This window comes from Cebidichthys violaceus, unplaced genomic scaffold (genome assembly GCF_023349555.1).
Source record: "Cebidichthys violaceus isolate CVI_PGR_0920_01 unplaced genomic scaffold, fCebVio1.0.p SCAF_13, whole genome shotgun sequence".
Classification (NCBI taxonomy): domain Eukaryota; kingdom Metazoa; phylum Chordata; class Actinopteri; order Perciformes; family Stichaeidae; genus Cebidichthys; species Cebidichthys violaceus.
The window spans coordinates 10,830,437-10,847,232 of record NW_027176296.1 but is presented as its reverse complement, the minus strand read 5'-3'; the positions used below and the strand labels follow the sequence as shown (position 1 = coordinate 10,847,232).

The 16,796-nt window shown below is 38.7% G+C and overlaps 2 protein-coding genes across 2 annotated transcripts; one reads left to right on the top strand and one right to left on the bottom strand.

Annotated features, from left to right (window-relative positions):
* Positions 1–244: 244 nt before the first annotated feature.
* On the top strand, positions 245–2,994 carry LOC137870451 (uncharacterized). Its single transcript, XM_068707741.1, has 6 exons — positions 245–629; positions 738–871; positions 1,385–1,532; positions 1,636–1,884; positions 1,997–2,267; positions 2,594–2,994. Exons 1-6 carry the CDS (start codon positions 610–612, stop codon positions 2,792–2,794), a joined length of 1,023 nt encoding a protein of 340 aa, XP_068563842.1. The 5' UTR covers positions 245–609; the 3' UTR covers positions 2,795–2,994.
* Positions 2,995–3,375: 381 nt separating this feature from the next.
* LOC137870604 (G2/M phase-specific E3 ubiquitin-protein ligase-like) lies at positions 3,376–7,008 on the bottom strand. Its single transcript, XM_068708007.1, has 8 exons — positions 6,987–7,008; positions 6,140–6,240; positions 5,428–5,622; positions 5,158–5,244; positions 4,800–5,053; positions 4,594–4,719; positions 3,649–3,789; positions 3,376–3,507 (listed from the first exon to the last, which is right to left on the bottom strand). The coding sequence occupies exons 4-8, from the start codon at positions 5,216–5,218 to the stop codon at positions 3,376–3,378; spliced, it is 714 nt and encodes a 237-aa protein (XP_068564108.1). The 5' UTR covers positions 5,219–5,244; positions 5,428–5,622; positions 6,140–6,240; positions 6,987–7,008.
* Between the last annotated feature and the right edge of the window lie 9,788 nt (positions 7,009–16,796).

Below are 16,796 nucleotides of genomic sequence, written 5' to 3'. Positions count from 1 at the left end.
TTAAATAATTACTTAAATGTGTCATTAAATAATTAAAATACCAATTATTTCAATATTTACATTTACATTTCACGATTTACATTTACATTTCATGATTTACATTTACATTTCATGGTCCTGTGTTGCAGTGCTTCATGAATTGTCAAACTGTCAAACTCGCCCATCACAGTCAGTGGATGGGGCTAATGCTAATCTAGTCTGATCCATTGCTTTGGTCTGAAGTAGAGGACCTGGATAGAAAAAATGGAGGATCTTCATGAACTTTCTAGGGAGTTGGTGAGAGAAGTTTTAGAGTTAGCAGAGGATGTGGAAGCAGGATCTGCTGACCCAGAGCATGTAGCGAGTAAAGCAGAGGAACTTATTGAAGTTCTTGGAGTTATTTCCGCACTTTCCGACCAAGATATTGACCACAGAGTGACTGCAAATTTAGAAGAAGTAGTCCACCGCTTCTCTGGTACCAGGGTGCACCAGGCCCAACACACACGGGAACCGGGGCGTTTGGCGTATGACATACCGAGTGCAGTTCTGGAGCATCAAGTTCTTTGTGGATTACCCGCTGGCCAAATTGCAGCGATTTTCGGAGTGTCAAAGAGGACCATCAGGAGGCGCATGAAACAAAACAGTTTAAGGTATTTGGACTTAATTCATGATTTTTCAGTTTATGAATTGCCGGTCTCATCCACTCAGAAAGGATATTACGTTTAAGGTAACATTACTTGATGTTTTTGTTTGTGCAGAAAGACAGACCTCTATTCAGCTGTGAATGATGAGGAGTTAGACCGTATTGTGAGTGAAATTCACAGAAGACATCCAAACACTGGCTACAAGCTAATGCGTGGTCATCTGAATGCAAGAGGTGTGCGTGTTCCAAGTGAGTATAATAATATGGGCATTATTTACATTTATTTTTAATGCGGAGCTCCGCCCTTTTGAAAGGTTAAGGAAGCCCGCTTGTGAAAAGACGTCGCCCCTGAGATGCAGAATGTATATTATGGAAGATAAACACATTTCAGGACCGCTGACTTGTATCATCAGAACAGACATGTCCTGTGATTTTTAGCCTCCTATTTAATAGAGGTGGAACAATAACTGACAGTAATGTTCTCAGCATCCGGATGTGCCCCCACCCCCACTGTAAAGGGTATAATATAATCATAGAAAAGTGTGTGTCGTGTGTTCTGACGATACAAGTCAACAGTGTAAAGTTTGAGCATGTGGGATCTTTTATATATTAATAGAGGGACAATATCTGACACTACAGTACATTTTTGAGGCTGTGGTGGTTCTGTAATAGTTTACTGTCTAACACACATGTCTTTTACCATTTCCTCAAAATAAGTAGCTAGTGAGTGTGTGGTTATTCATTTTATTTTCCTCCCCTCAGTCTCAAGACTGCAAGAGTCTTTACGCAGAGTCGATGCAGAGGGAGTCTACATGAGACGTCTAAGGCTGCGTGTATTAAGACGACGGCAGTATTCTGTTCCTGGCCCAAACTCTTTGTGGCATATAGATGGCAACCATAAGCTCATCAGGTCAGTGATATTAGCAGATAAACAATGCATCTTTCTAGATGTTTCATTGGAATTGTTTTACAATAAAGTTGTTCTTTTTCATGTGTTTACAATTGGCTGACAGGTGGAGATTTGTTGTCCATGGTGGGGTGGATGGATTCAGTCGTTTAGTGGTCTACCTGACTGTGGCTGGCAATAATAGAGCTCATACGGTCTTACAGAGCTTTATCGCTGCTGTTGAGCAGTATGGGCTGCCATCAAGGGTACGGTCTGATAAAGGGGGAGAGAATGCAGATGTGGCAGAATTCATGATCAGAAGCAGAGGTACAGACAGGAATTCACACATCACAGGCAGAAGTGTCCACAATCAGCGGTAAATAAAAATGTTTGGCAACTAGGCTCACACAACAAACATACCAGTTGAATGTACTTCTTCAGCATATGTCACGTAAATTAACAATTTGTCAATTTTATCCTAAACTCAGAATAGAGAGGATGTGGAGAGATGTTTATGAACATGCCCTGGACCTCTTCTATCAGATCTTCACTTCATTGGAAGATCAGGGAACACTGAATCCAGACAATGAAGTCCATCTTTTCGCACTGCACCGGATCTTCCTTCCACTAATTCAGCAAAGCCTCGACTCCTTCCGAGATGCTTGGAACTTTCATGGTCTGAGGACTGAAAGGAATCAGTCACCACAGCAACTCTGGAGAAGATACAGAGAGCAAGGACCTATGGAGGATCCTACTGAGGTTAAAGAATGATCAACTTTAAACACTTTAACTGTCTGTTTCCCCAAAGGAATTATGGGACAAAATATTGTGCTAAATGTGCTACTTTAAATGAAACAGGTTATAGTCTCTTCAAAGTCTCCTGAGCTTTCAAAGATCAACCTCTGTGCTGTAGTTTCTACAGTGCATACTATGCACAACTGTATTATTTTACAAAACTGAATTGAATAGGCAACATTTAATTTCTCACGACTTGGTGACCAAAAATAACAATCTTAACTACCTTGTGTAATGACATGTCAAACTAGTTTTAAGTACAAGATTGATCATGCTTGTCCTCCATTCAGGTTCCTGAGGAGTATGGGATCGACTGGAACGGACCTCACAGTCTTCATGGAGGCACTGTGTCAGTCCCCAAGGTTCAGCTGGCCTGTGAGCTCTCAGATGAAGAGGTTGCCATTTTGCCAGCTCCAGGAGTTTCTGTAACCGATGCACTTAGATTATATGTAGAGACTGTGCAAGTTTTATCAAGAATCATAGCAGACTGATGTCCAACCCATGCTTTTATTTAGCGTGTTAGAACAAGCAAGGATAAACTGAAAAAGTTTGCTTTCCTTTTAAAAAAACTTCCTGTCTCATTGTCCACAGAATGAATAACATGAATGCTGTACTGTTTACATTGAAGGTGCAGAACTGTTTGGTTCAGTAAATGGAAAAAATATGTAAAATAAAACAAAAGTCAACTACTGCACAATGTGTTCAAAGACACTGAACTCGTGTCAATTGACCTGACCTACTGAACAGTGCATGCAATGACATCTGTCTGAAAAAACTCAAACAAGTCCAAATCCAGTCTGTGCACTATTTATGGCAGAGACAAGTGCTCTTTCAAAGTCCATGTAGGTTTTGAAATGAGCTGGCAGCTTTAGTGTTTCGAAGCATGTGGAGGATGTAGGAAGGGTTCCCCCAGAAATCTCCACTCTCAGTTCAGGAGGAAGCATCTCCCAGCCAACCCAGAATGTCAGCAGCTGGGCCAGGGTACCTGATGAAGCTAAAAGTCATCAAATAAAAAAAAAATAAAAAAAATGTATCCACGAGACATAGAAGCATTTGTAAAGAGAGCAATACATTAGCCAAATAAGGTGTTTATAACTGTTTCAATGAACATCCTTAGAAAGCCAGTGATGCGGCACGTGGACTGTAAGTCAAAGTCTTCATCGTCACTGTCCTCAGCTGGCCATGTGATTTTTTGAAGGAGCATCTTAAAGAACACAAAAATTGTAATTATTTTAAAGGGAGAACTTATTTTGGTGAAGGAATATGCAGATCACATTCTTGGTAAATGGAAAATACACGCAACTCATCAAATTAAGTCACAAGTATAACTAAATTACTGACTTACCTGGGGTGTGAACTGCATTTCAGCCATTCTGGGGAAAAGAAGTGGGACAACATCTGACCTAGATGTCAGCAGGGGCCATACCTTCACATCTTTCAGTCCCTTTCTCAACTGTTTAATTTGGCGCATGGTCCTCCCAATGACCTAAGAGACAGACCCGACCCATATTACAGCCCAAATCCTCAACTCAAATTTTACAAAAGTTGGCACAGTAGGGAATATGTTCATAAAAGCACAATAAAGTACTTTATAAAATCCATTCAAATTCTAATACAGAATATATCAACCCTTTACAAGACATTTACACATAAAATAATGTATGCCGCTATTTAGATGTGTGTTTTCCCGGGATTTCCCTTCATTTTGCAACAAATCACATTCTACCTGGATAACAAGTTAAAGATAGTGCTAGTTGTCCTGTCTACAGTCCCAGTTTGCCTGTGATTGAGAATATGGGGTGCTTCATGCACACTTGACAACACCGTTCTGCTTAAGACATAGCTAATGGATGAATGGGGAAATCCCACTTTCTAAATTTCAGCAACTGGTGTCTGTTGCTCGAATGTTTAAAAACTGTAAATGAAAGAAATTAACAGTGGTGAACTCTTTACTGTATCAGCTTTTCACAGTAGGTTATCAAAAAGCAAATTCACATAACCAGACGTGTGTTGTTAAGGTGCTCTCAATGTACTGTAGTGTGATTTTTTTTTTTTTGTAAAGGATTACATTTTGTTTTTTATGATCTTTTTTCTTAACTTTAACATGGCTATGGGCAAAGATTAAATATCATTAAGTATTCATAGCATGAATTTCACCACTAAAATTTGACCTTTTCCATCTCTGCCAGTGCTAACATAACAAGCCAGGGTTCACAACACTTATAATTATAACTATATCATTTCAATAACTACAGCAATGAATTCTGTCACTTAACCAGCAGAAACTCACTGCATGGAGTAGAAGTTTGTTATGAAGCCATCTCCGATTTGTTTTGGTGACTGCCGGAAGATCCCAAGACATGGAAAGATCTGAAACTGTGTCCTTCTGTTCCGGTGTAAGTTCTTCTTGTTCAAGCTAGAATCGAGACCATACAAGTTTTTATATTTGCCCAAACAATAATTTTTGCAAGACAAAGTTTCTTTTATGATACATACCAGTTTTATGATACTCCTGATGTGCAGATCAGGGCAGTCTTCTGTAACAACAGTTGCCATTTCAGGGTCCCCATTGAACAGTACATGAATTACAGCAGGACTTAATCCTGTGACATGGGGACCGTCATGCAGAAAGCTGTGGGTCAACATCCTTCCTGCAACCTGGAAGAGGTTGCTTTCAATGAGTGCCTCTGATGCTGCTGGAACAAGATGGTCAGGTTCACCCTCAAATAGCAGTGTTCGGCCCATTCCTCCTGTAAAGTACCAAGAGAGCAGGGGATAAAGTCACAACAATTAACCACTTAAATACATTTTTAAAAGTGCATCATATTAACCTTCAAAATAGTAAGAGACTTACCAAGGTCTAGACTGAATCCAAACTGGAGTTTGGATATCACTGTTGTCATGAAGTAGCGCATCACTCCCTCTCCGACAGCAACATCACCTGAAATAAAATACTGATAACACAGTGGAAAAACAGTCGCTGACTAATACAGGTAACTGGATTAGGTAACATTTAACAAGCAAGAAAGGGATTCCATTCTCCCATTTAACAATTCCATATAAGATACTTGAGTGGTACAAAACTTTACTGATACATTTATTTTACAAACTTTATATTACTTACCAGCAAGAGTGCAATGAAGTGGACATGCCCATTCTTGCTGCTGTTTGTAGAATGAAAGAAGATCTCATTCCCTGTCCTCTTCAGAGTCCCTCACATCCATCTTCATTCTAAGTGGTTTCCCTGTTTCATGTTCCTTTAGTAGCTCCTCTTTGAAAGCTTTGGCAGCTTGAGCTGGTTCTTTAATAAGCTTCCATTCTAAACAAACAACAACAATAAAGTTATCTATTTCAGAGAACATGTTGTGAGTTGGCATGTTACCTGCAGATACAGATATCCTCTGAGTTTACAGAAAAGGAGGAAAATTCTGTCCATGTCACTGACAAAACGTGAGACCCAACATCTTCAGAATCTGTCACAAAGCTGAGTTGACATAAAAACAGCATTCTGAACAAAATCTAAATACATTAACAGTTTGCCTTTGTCTGCTTCGTTGTAATCCAACTGCTCGTTGACCATCACTGCTGGTACTACTGCACCCTCAGCTGATGCTCCAGGCCTCACTGGACTGTCACTGACTACAGCTGTCTCAGTATCATTTTGTTCACTTTGACCTCCCTCTTCTCTTTCTGATTCCTGCACCGGTGTCCTTGAAGTTAACAAAATTAAAATTATGGTCATACTCCCTTACTTGTGTGCACAACACTCTAAGAAAGACATTTTCCAAAAAAAAAAAAGAATATGCTACCCTTACATTGTTTTAGGAGGTACATACCCATTGCAGCTCACTCTGTGCAGCCTCATCTCCGAAAAGGGAACTTCCGTCTTACAAGTGATGCAGGGGATGACTGGACCAGAGGGAGGACGTGAGCTCTCCTAACAACAAAAAAATGGCTTTTAATTAATGATTAAAAGTCACCAGTAAGCTTTGTTTTGATTATGTATTAACCCTTGTGCTCCCCTTGGTACATTTTATGTACTTTTCAATTAAAAAAAAAAAAAAAAAAAAAAAAGAAAATCGATAATTTTGCCTGTGTTAATTGTAGTGAGACAAAACTTTCAAAGGTTTTCAGTTTTTTATCAAATTTTAAAATTCCAGTGCTCCATTCCATACTGTTTTATTGAGGCCTTTTTCTGTAGCATTTCTGACTATTGCTTGGCAATAGAACTCATGATATTCATGATGATTCATCTTTTGTGTTTTTATCATTTAAAATATGAGTTCATATTCCCAAAATGGCTTATTTTTTAATAAACTGACACTGCTCAAAAAATAATAATGCATTAAAAATCAATGTTGTTGTCCATTAATGACATATCCAAGGGTGTAATAATCCCCCCTAAAAAATTCCAGTGTGCACTTACTGTATAGAAAATATCATTTTGTGTTTTTATCATCAGGCATTAAAGGGTTAAAATGATTTAAGAAATACATGTACATTTGATAGTTATGATTAGGACTAAAGTTGGTCAAAAGATTTAATGCAGTGAAAGTGAAAAATATATTTTTACAACACTTTTTAGAAAAAAACTGTTTTTGCACCAAAGGTATTACCTGTTCTTTTTATTTGAAGGGAGCACAAGTGTTAAACTAGGTACTAGGTAAATTTATGTAGTCCTACACAAGCTAAGGGTAGATCCTGCTGAAGTGGCCTTATGTAAATTGCAGCTTGTCCAATCATCGTCGATGGATCCTTCAGATGGCCAATTGTGTATCCAGTGCTGGGACACTGAATCAATGCCAGATGTCAACTGCGTGTAGATCCAACAATTTTAAAAAATTCGAAGCCTCCCCCTTCTTGGAGCTTTGGAAACACTTCCATCAATTTATTTGTATGACCATGGGATCATTGTCATTCCCTGGAGAAAAAAATAAAAATAAATCATAACTCATATTGACTCACCTAAAACTAAGCAAATAAGCCTGTGATAACTAGGCATATTATTCACACTATGAAAAGCAATTAAGTTTGAGTCAAATATGAACATTTATATACATTTAACAATATTTATGACTATAAAAAGAAATGCCGAGTAGAACTGCAAATAATTTCAACGAGCCACAGGCAGTACAAACTTTTTTGGGTTTTGGTAAATGCCTAGTTTAGCACTGACCTGAAAATGTCACTTTTTGCTCTCCAAGTCCTGAAGAAAGAAGGTCCGCTCTAACCAATACGCTTGGGACTACATTCGCCTTGTGGTCAGCAAAACAACAGACAGTGTGTGTGTAGCTTCTTCGGCTAATTTGGACTTGAGCTGGTCTTCTCATCATATTCCTTCTGGATCCACCGTTATACGGCGCAAAGAGCCTTGCAACCTCGGCTGCAACAAAGATACAGATAAACGTCACAGCTCAATGCCTCAACTTCTATCTTGGGATGCTCAAACCAGCACCTCAAGCTGGCTAGTTTTATACTCCACCATTAACAATGAACGTATTACACACGAAGCATAATGAGCCTACCGCCTCCAAAAACATTTTCGATTAGATCTAATTTAACCCACACCTTTGTCCCGAGTCATTCATTAGTGAGAAAGGGCACCGGCAGCTGCCGCGGCAGGTCAGTGGCCGCTGCCTCAGACACCGGCAGCGGTTGAGAGATTAATTAAGAAAACCTCGCAGATGAATGCAGAAATCACGTAATGGAAATGCTACTTCCAGCGCGTCAAATACAACACTGACGACTGTTTTATGAAATAAAAAATAAAAACAAATGTCGATAACAGCAACAGTTGCCTGGCAGCCTCACCGGGAAGTGCCACTACTAGCTGACGCTGCCACGAATCGAGCTAGCCCTTGCTGTGATGAGTAGCACACCCGGCTAACATGAAATTACTTAGCTTACCTTGGACAGGTGTACGCGATGAAGCGGCAGGGTTCTGCTGCGACTGAGCCGCCGGAGCCGGAGGAGTTTTGCTCAGAGCTTCTTCTATTAAATTAGCTGCTTCTCGCAGCAGCTCCGGGCAACTTTTAGACATTTTGTCCTGGCGGTCTCAACGTTTGAGGTTAGCAGGACCAACTTGGCGGTAAAGTTTAGTTTAATAGTTATCTAAACCAACGTAGAGGCGAACAGCGCCACCCAGTGTATTGGAAGTAGCTCTGCATCGATCCATTATCTGGAATTGATTTGTCTTGACTTGATGCGCAGGGTAACCAATCAGGCGTTAGCATCCGCCTACCAACTTTGATGGGCGAGTTTGACAGTTTGACAATTCATGAAGCACTGCAACAAAGGACCATGAAATGTAAATGTAAATCGTGAAATGTAAATGTAAATCGTGAATTGTAAATATAAATATTGAAATAATTGGTATTTTAATTATTTAATGACACATTTAAGTAATTATTTAATGGTGTATTTATTTATTTCATTTTGGCACTTTTAGTCCTCCATACTTCTGTTGCCTCAGATGTTCCGAGTTCTCTGCCTCATACCACCACTTATCCCCTCATCGTACAGTTTGTACAAATGGTTACCTCCACTATATTCGCTCAGATCTGAAATCCGTTCAATCTAGTTTTAAGTAATCTGGGGTATTAGGTGTTCGTCAAGCCTGATTGTTACGGGGGATTCCTTATCACCCAGGTGAAAAATAAATATGCTAAGTATATTTAACTTAGAATACTTGAGTATACTCGAGTATACTTGAAGCCCTACTAATCATCAGTATACTTAAAGAGTGCTAATTTGGAACAACCTATTTTGTACTTAATATATTTTAGTTGTGATTAAATAGTAGTTATGCACAATTTGAAGTGTATTTAGTAATTTTTTTGTGCTAAATTGGAACAACTTCTGTATGTATACTTAGTACAATTTAAGTATATGACTGTGTATGTACTAATATACGTGCCAATAGCTAACTTAAAATTTGTGTTTTAAGTATATTTAAAATATGTTATGAGTCTTTTACAAATATGTAAACATTAAAATATTAATATATTTATATTGTGGTAATAGTATACCAAAAGTTATACTTTTGGCTTATTCCAAATACTAAGAAAGCACACTTTTTCTTACTATGCTATATTACTTTGTACACTACATACTATTATATAATACATTACAAATGTATTACCAGTATCCTAAATGCTGAATGAACTTCCCAGATAGTTATCAAAAACACTTTATTGAATTTCAAATATATTCTTAATATATTATATTTATAATAGCACATTGCAAATACACTGCCAAAAATTGTACTATTATATATATATATATATATATATATGTACAATTAACTAACATCGTACATCTAACAATTTGCAAATTAAAACTTTCAACACACTTTCAAATAATTGTAATATAGTGCATTTTCGAACAGAGCAAAACATTTTCTGATTTAAGTTTACATGGTACATGTATTACTAAACAAAACAAAATGACCATGTTTCATATTAAAACAACACTGAACCATCAGAAAAATTGCACCGCTGCAGACTGTCGCTCACTAAATAGAAACACAAACATGCTCCACATTATGTTCCTTTCTTTTGATTGAACTGCTCGTTGTTACACTTCCGTCTGATGGCCGCTCGCACTTCCGAGGCACTCGTCTGCGGAAACTCTTGAATAACAGCATCTGTTAAGAGAAGAGACGAGAGATGATGTCACACAGCATATTTATACAACATTTTTTTCTGTTTTGACTACACAGGAAATTCTGTTGAACCAATATTATTTTTTGAACAGTAAATCAAGATTAACATTGAGGAACTATAGCAATATGATACCAATATTCCTACCAGTGCAGGTCAAACATATTTCATCACTAGTGGTGTGTTTACCACAAACGTGATCCTGCTGCTTTATAAGTCACAGAAGCCTTAAATTGTCTACATACGACTCAAGACGATTACCTACCTTTTTTGGCCTGCACTTTGGCAATGTCCAGTTGTCTTTTAGGAGGTCCCACTTTCCCAGACTTCCCAGTCAGGGTGGACAGTGCAAGGACCTCTTTGTGAACATCAGGGCAGCCAGCTCCTGGCAAAAAAGGGTCATGCATGATCGATTAAGCCGAAGGAAGGCCCTCTTTGAAACTGTCACTGTGCTGCCAGCCAAGGAGCGCTGTATATAAGAGAATCAATGGAACACATTAATATACAGTTGGAAGATCTCTACCTACCTATTCGGAATTGATAGACGTTATTGACATATGAATACGACGAGCCGGATCTTCCTTCCAGCAGCTCCTCTATTGCTGACGACCATTATTATGTTGGCTGTGTATTTGTCAAGCTGTGCCAGGAACGTGGCTTGAAGCGGCAAAGTGGTTACACGCATGAATTCTGCATTTGCCTGAAAGAAACAGTGAAAGAAATTTTGTATTGTTTTAGCTTGCAATGTTTAAGCAATTCATACCTACTTTCTACTGATTTTCCACACACCTTACATTCCCATACACTCATTCACATATTCTACCTAAAACTGAAAAAAAAAAAATAACAAGGTCAAGATAGAGCCAACATTTCTGCAGAAAACTATGGCTTAGTTAATATAGAACTTATCACTGCCATCATATGTTACTCACCTAAATTGAGAGGTTACCTATACAAGCTGTGAGCTACTTTGTTAATTCGGCCCCGTAGTGTTGTACCTGAAAGTAATGGAAAATATTACAACGTTAGTTTTCAACCAGAATGACAAATAACCAGCTGCAGAGGTGTGTCTATCTGATCTTGCATTGTACATATTTTATTGTATATTATTCCATATTTCTTTGTCATGTGTTGTCAATACACCAAATCACATTCTCTGCATATGAAACCCTAACATTAATTGGCAATAAATCGGATTTATTTTATTTATATTTTCAGGCCACCGCAGTATAACGAGCCAGTTATACTGTAATGTCAACCAACTGTGTAAACCTCTCTGCAGTTTAGCTAGTGCCGAGCTCGAGCAGCAGGTGCCAGCCGGTTAAGATGTAGGTAGCCTGTGTTAGCAAATGACGCAGCCTGAGCGGCATTAGCATAACCGGCGGTAGCCTAGATAACCATTAGTAGCAGAAGGGCGTTCCGCCTCGGGGCATTGTGAAACGAAGCCTAGTATCAGGCGCGGGTTGCGACAAGCCCCGCAGTGCACTACAACCAGTGTTGTTACCTTTCACGCTGTGTTTCTAGCTAGTGCTGAGCTAGATAGCAAGTGCTAGCGAACCATGATGTCACTAGCCACGTGGTGGAACTTAGCTATTGACGCACGCAGCCTGAGCGGCAGCAGCTTGGTGAGCAGAGTGTTCTCTACCGAAAGTCCTCTGCTTTGGAAGCAACGTCGCGACAAAGCCAGACATATTTCACAATCAGCGCAACTATACTAACCGGCGCCAAAGCCACTAGCTCGTGCTAAATCACATAGCAGGCCATTCAGCATTCTCGTATATGTGCTAACCTAAATTCACCAACCTCTCAAATATAATTACCAAAAGAACCATATCCGTCTTCGTAAAACAAATACTTCTAAAATAACATGTTACTTAAGATGGCAAATGATTGGACTTACCTTATAACTTGGTCCTGCTCGGCCGGTCAGAATCTGATCAAAATGCCAAGTCAACAAAAAAAAAAAGACTGTTTATGAGGGCTAATAATCGTTTTTATGAGTGTAGCTATTTGTGTACTTTAAATTATCAAAATTGTATAAACAATTGGAAAGGTTATAAAGGGGCTTTCGGTGCATCATTCTTCTAATACACATAATCAATAATAATTAACATTTTCCTCAAGAAATATACACAAAATGTACTGAAATATAAGCATGAATAAGATGTACTAATACGGCAAGATATCAAAATATATATTTTTAAAATGTGCAATCGGTGCATTTTCACAGTAATACATTTTAACACATTCCAAAAGAATAGTACAATTAATATATTTAAATAATAGCATGAATACGTTTACTTACTAATTACACTCAAATATTACTTAAAATATACAACAAATTAGGTATATTTAAAATCTGTATTTATAAAATGTGCTTTAAATACATTGTTTCAATGATAATTTAGAGCATACATTTTGAAATATACAAAAAAATATGTTTAAAAACAAAGTTCAAAGAAGTACATTTAAGTAATTACACAGAACTTTCAGTTAAAGTATATTTATATATATATATATATATATATATATATATATAATATTTCTTGAAAGTATACTACAGTACAATTATTTTAAAGTGTATTAAAAGTTAAATTTTGAAAATAGGTGAAAGCGTGACTTTTGTATACTTTTTATATATTTTTTTTTCCACCTGGGCAGAGCTCCCCAAAACGCATTCGGCTAAGCAGAAGATCTAGATAAAATTCAAGCCTTGCTTCTCAATCATATTTTCCATCTGTAAAACACTTCTATTTGATAATGTGGTCCTTGCTAGAGAATCTGAGTTACCAAGCAGAATTTCAGGAGAAGCATCACTCCTCGACCGTGCCACTTCGCATTTGGCTAAGCTGACAATCTACATGAAGTTCAGGCCTCACATCCCAATCTATTTGATGGTGAGGTCCTTGCTAGTCTTTTGAAGTTACAAACTAACTGAAGTCACAATACCAAGTGCGGCCACTACAGCTCAGTGCTTGTCCTTGTTGCATGTAACTTGCACACATTTTGTTGTTTACCTCACAAACACCAAGACATAATTTGAACTGCTCCATACTTTCCAGAGTTGTTCAAACCTGACTCACAGGGTTATCAAGCCCCAATGTGGTGTCTCTGCGTCTGCCTTTAAATTGGACTTCCTGGTTCATGTTTTATGCTCTCATCAGTACCCTGTAGCAACATGCCAACACTGATGCAGACCCTTGTGTTGTTTTGCCAGAGGGCTGTTGTCAGCTTGAAAGCGCCCTAAGTGCTGTCTAAAAGGCTCACCTCAGGGCAAAGAACTTCAGTATCACACGCAGCTAAATAGTCATGCAGTGAGCTGGTCGTTCGAGAATATTCATCTGTTAACTACATTACCAGCCAGCCATTCAGAAAAACATGCTGCAAAGATTTGAAGCTACATCATAAGCCAATTGGCCTTCACAACAGGGAAAGCACAGATGTTACTAATAAGATGAATCATTGCTCTGTCTCATTTAAGTGTCCAACTAAGCCATGAAAGTGTGACAGTGAGCCATCATGAACAATACCAGGACCCTGGCACTGATGCAGCGACATGGAATCCAGCCATTATTAACTTTATTATTTTCACCTGGGCTTCTCCCACTGAGACATGTCAAAATGTCCTCCATAAAAAGGGCCTGTCTGCCATACAGCTTGCTCCTAACGCTCAGTCATTCTACCTGTTGGCCAGAATAAAGAAGAAATTAAGGTTTTTGGGAAAGAAAAATATTTTAATTTTGAAAGCTCAGGCTTTTTACATTTACATATAAATGGTACCGCTGCTGTTTGTTGAGCATTAATTTTACCTGATCACTTCTCACTACTTATTTTTACAAAATGAGTACTTGAGTGATTGACAATGTGCATGATATTTTGGTTCTTCTACAGTTAGTGTTCAAAATGCCAGGCACCCTTCTTTACAACTCTTGATTGTAAGAACTTTGAAATTTTAATTCATAACTAATTATCATTAATTGAACACACTTTACTGCTTTACTTGGTTTGGTATGACAACTGTTTTATGGTGGCTAATGTTATCAGTTTATTGCTTTTGCTGTTAATCCTGTCTGTGTCTCCAAACTGGGGGCGTGCCGAACACAGTCAACTGTAATACATTGACCATGCACACATTATTCTTTTAACGTCACATATACGTATATTGTACTTAACTACATAATAAACATACTTTGTTTCCAAAAACTAAACCAAAGTTGTTTCCTGTGCTCACAGAAATGTATTATGAAAAGTCAGTAAATGCATTTAACGAGCAGAAACTGACATGTGCAAAACTACTACTACTACTACTGGACGGGTACGTAGAGCGCAGTGGCGGGCCGTGTGTTTTATACCTGGCCCTTCAGTGCTGTCCGACTACAGTTGAACCACCTCCTAATAACTTCATTGTGACACCACAACTACAGGTTATTATTTGTTTCTAGGGGTGTAACAATACACGTATTTGTATAAAACCATTCAGTACGAGGCTTACGAACTGAACAATACGTTTGAATAATGTTAGTGCATTTGGAAAATGCAGAAGCTTAAATTGTGGGAAATATAATTTTCTCTTGGTGGAGCCACTGCGCTCAACCTGGCAACCTACATGACGTAACAGACAGCTGTCTGACCACAGAGGAACAACATTGTAACCTGGTGAGGCTTGTGTGTTCTGGGAGGCGCGCTATACTAAACTAGCTTAGCAGGAAAACCAACAGCAGCACACACGCTGAAAACTCTCCCCGCAGCGGAGAAACAGGGCTAAAGCAATCACCACACAATCCTCATTTCTCCAGATCATAATTCTTGCTTTGTTAAAGAAAACAATAGCCCAAACAGAATCAACCCTAATCCCTACAGGTTATTTGTTTTGTGTAAAATGAAGCTCAACACCTACAAATACACTAACTGCAGTGTGCAGATACATGAATACGTGCATGACGGGATGCTTCCTCATAGTCAAAATCAATGTAATTAACACAATGTCAAGAACAAACTCACAAGAACCAGTCACATATATTTATGACAAAGTATGACGAATCAATCCAGCAAAACTGTGGAGCTAAAACATGCATTCCTCCACACAAGAGCACGGACCATTCAAATATTAGTCACATCAGAGGGAACAATATTAACCATATCATAAAAACGACACGATAGACAAATGAACACAGTAGTAACGCTACTGCAGATGTGAAAACACAATAGCAGTTCACTTACCAAAGCTGCTGTTCACTATTTAAAGACAAAGTATATCCTCCTTTCTTTGATTACAAAGAGTTTGATACTGCGGTGGTACAGTATATCTGTGCGGTTCAGTTCCAGTAAGAGGTCCTCCTGTGAACGTGTTTGTTGAGTTGTAGATCCACTTGGGTCTCAGCAAAAGTTTTCAAAAGCACTGTAGCTTGTAAGTGTCCTGCCGTGCTATGGTGTCTTGTTGTTGCCTTGGTTAGCCAACTCAGGTTAGCAAATCCAATTTAGCTCCAAACACCAAGATGCTCAGTCACAAATAAAACGCATTCTTAGTCATAAAATGTGCAGTGCTTCTTTGACGCTGTTAGCCAGGAATACCGTTCGTACGAATCCTTTTCCTGGCTGGGTCAGGGCTGCTAGCTGTGGGGTTGGCTGACCCTTTCTTATGATGTCCAATTTTCTTTAAATGTCCTTCTCCAGAAAGAAGTTGCGAGTAACTCCCAAATCCATTTCTCCTCCTCCTTAAGCCATTGAGTGTTAAAAAAACAGCTACACCAAGCAAATGCTAAAAATGTCATGTCAATGTCATAACTTCTTAAATATCTTTCAACTTGAACTCTTATTACTATTAATAAGTTCTGCTAGCTAGCTTCAGTTTCACAACAGCCACGCTAGCCCACTGACCAATCACGGCACACGTTAATGCTGAGCTGCACATTAATGCTGAAGTACTTGTAGGCTACCTAGAATACTCTGGCACATCAAAGAATATGCCCAACATGTCAAACTAAATATCCGATTGGTTGAAGACTATGACAATCAACAATATCGTCCCCATTTACTTGAACTGCTAAGTTTTCCTGCAGGCCTCGGGCTTCTCCTCTTACCTAGAGAATTAGGGGCGAAATTTGATTGGATAAAAGCTCTACTTCAAGCAGTGCTGCAGCGTTGGAAGCAGAGCAACTGAGGAAAACAGTAGCTGTGCAATGAGAAAAGCAAATGGGAAAAATAATTAGAATACATGTAGTGTATTTATGAAAAATTATTAAATTATAAAACAGCTATAACTTTGTGATTCTGTCTAGACCAACAGAGAAGGCTTTGCTGGCCCTGATGGCCCACCACAGGTAAAGCATCATAGTTTAAAGCAGGGGTCACTAATAGGCAGGCCGCGGTCCGTATCTGGACCCAGGACCTAAAACCGATTTTATTTTGACAGACCACTTCTATTTTTCACCGCCGCAGCTTTTTCAGCCTTTACGGCACTTGTTCAGTGGTACAGGAAACACACCGACCAATGCGTTATAAATCACATCACGTGGTGCAGCTCAGCCAATCAAATATGGGTATTCTGACAAGTTTCCTGACTCGAGTGTGATGTACACACAACAGGGGAGAGATGAGGAAAGAGAACGAAGAGCAGGAGAACTATTTCACATGACCTTGTCCAAAGAGAGAAAAGTGTTCAGAGAGACCAGAGTCTTTAACCAATAATGAACAGACTCTTATCGATGAATTCTTCCCACGGGCAGTTTAAAACCAGTGTGTCTCATATGTTTAGAGACCGTGATGATTATTAAAAGCGGTAATATGAAGCCCCACTACGAGACAAAGCACAACTCTTTTGAGCAATGTACCC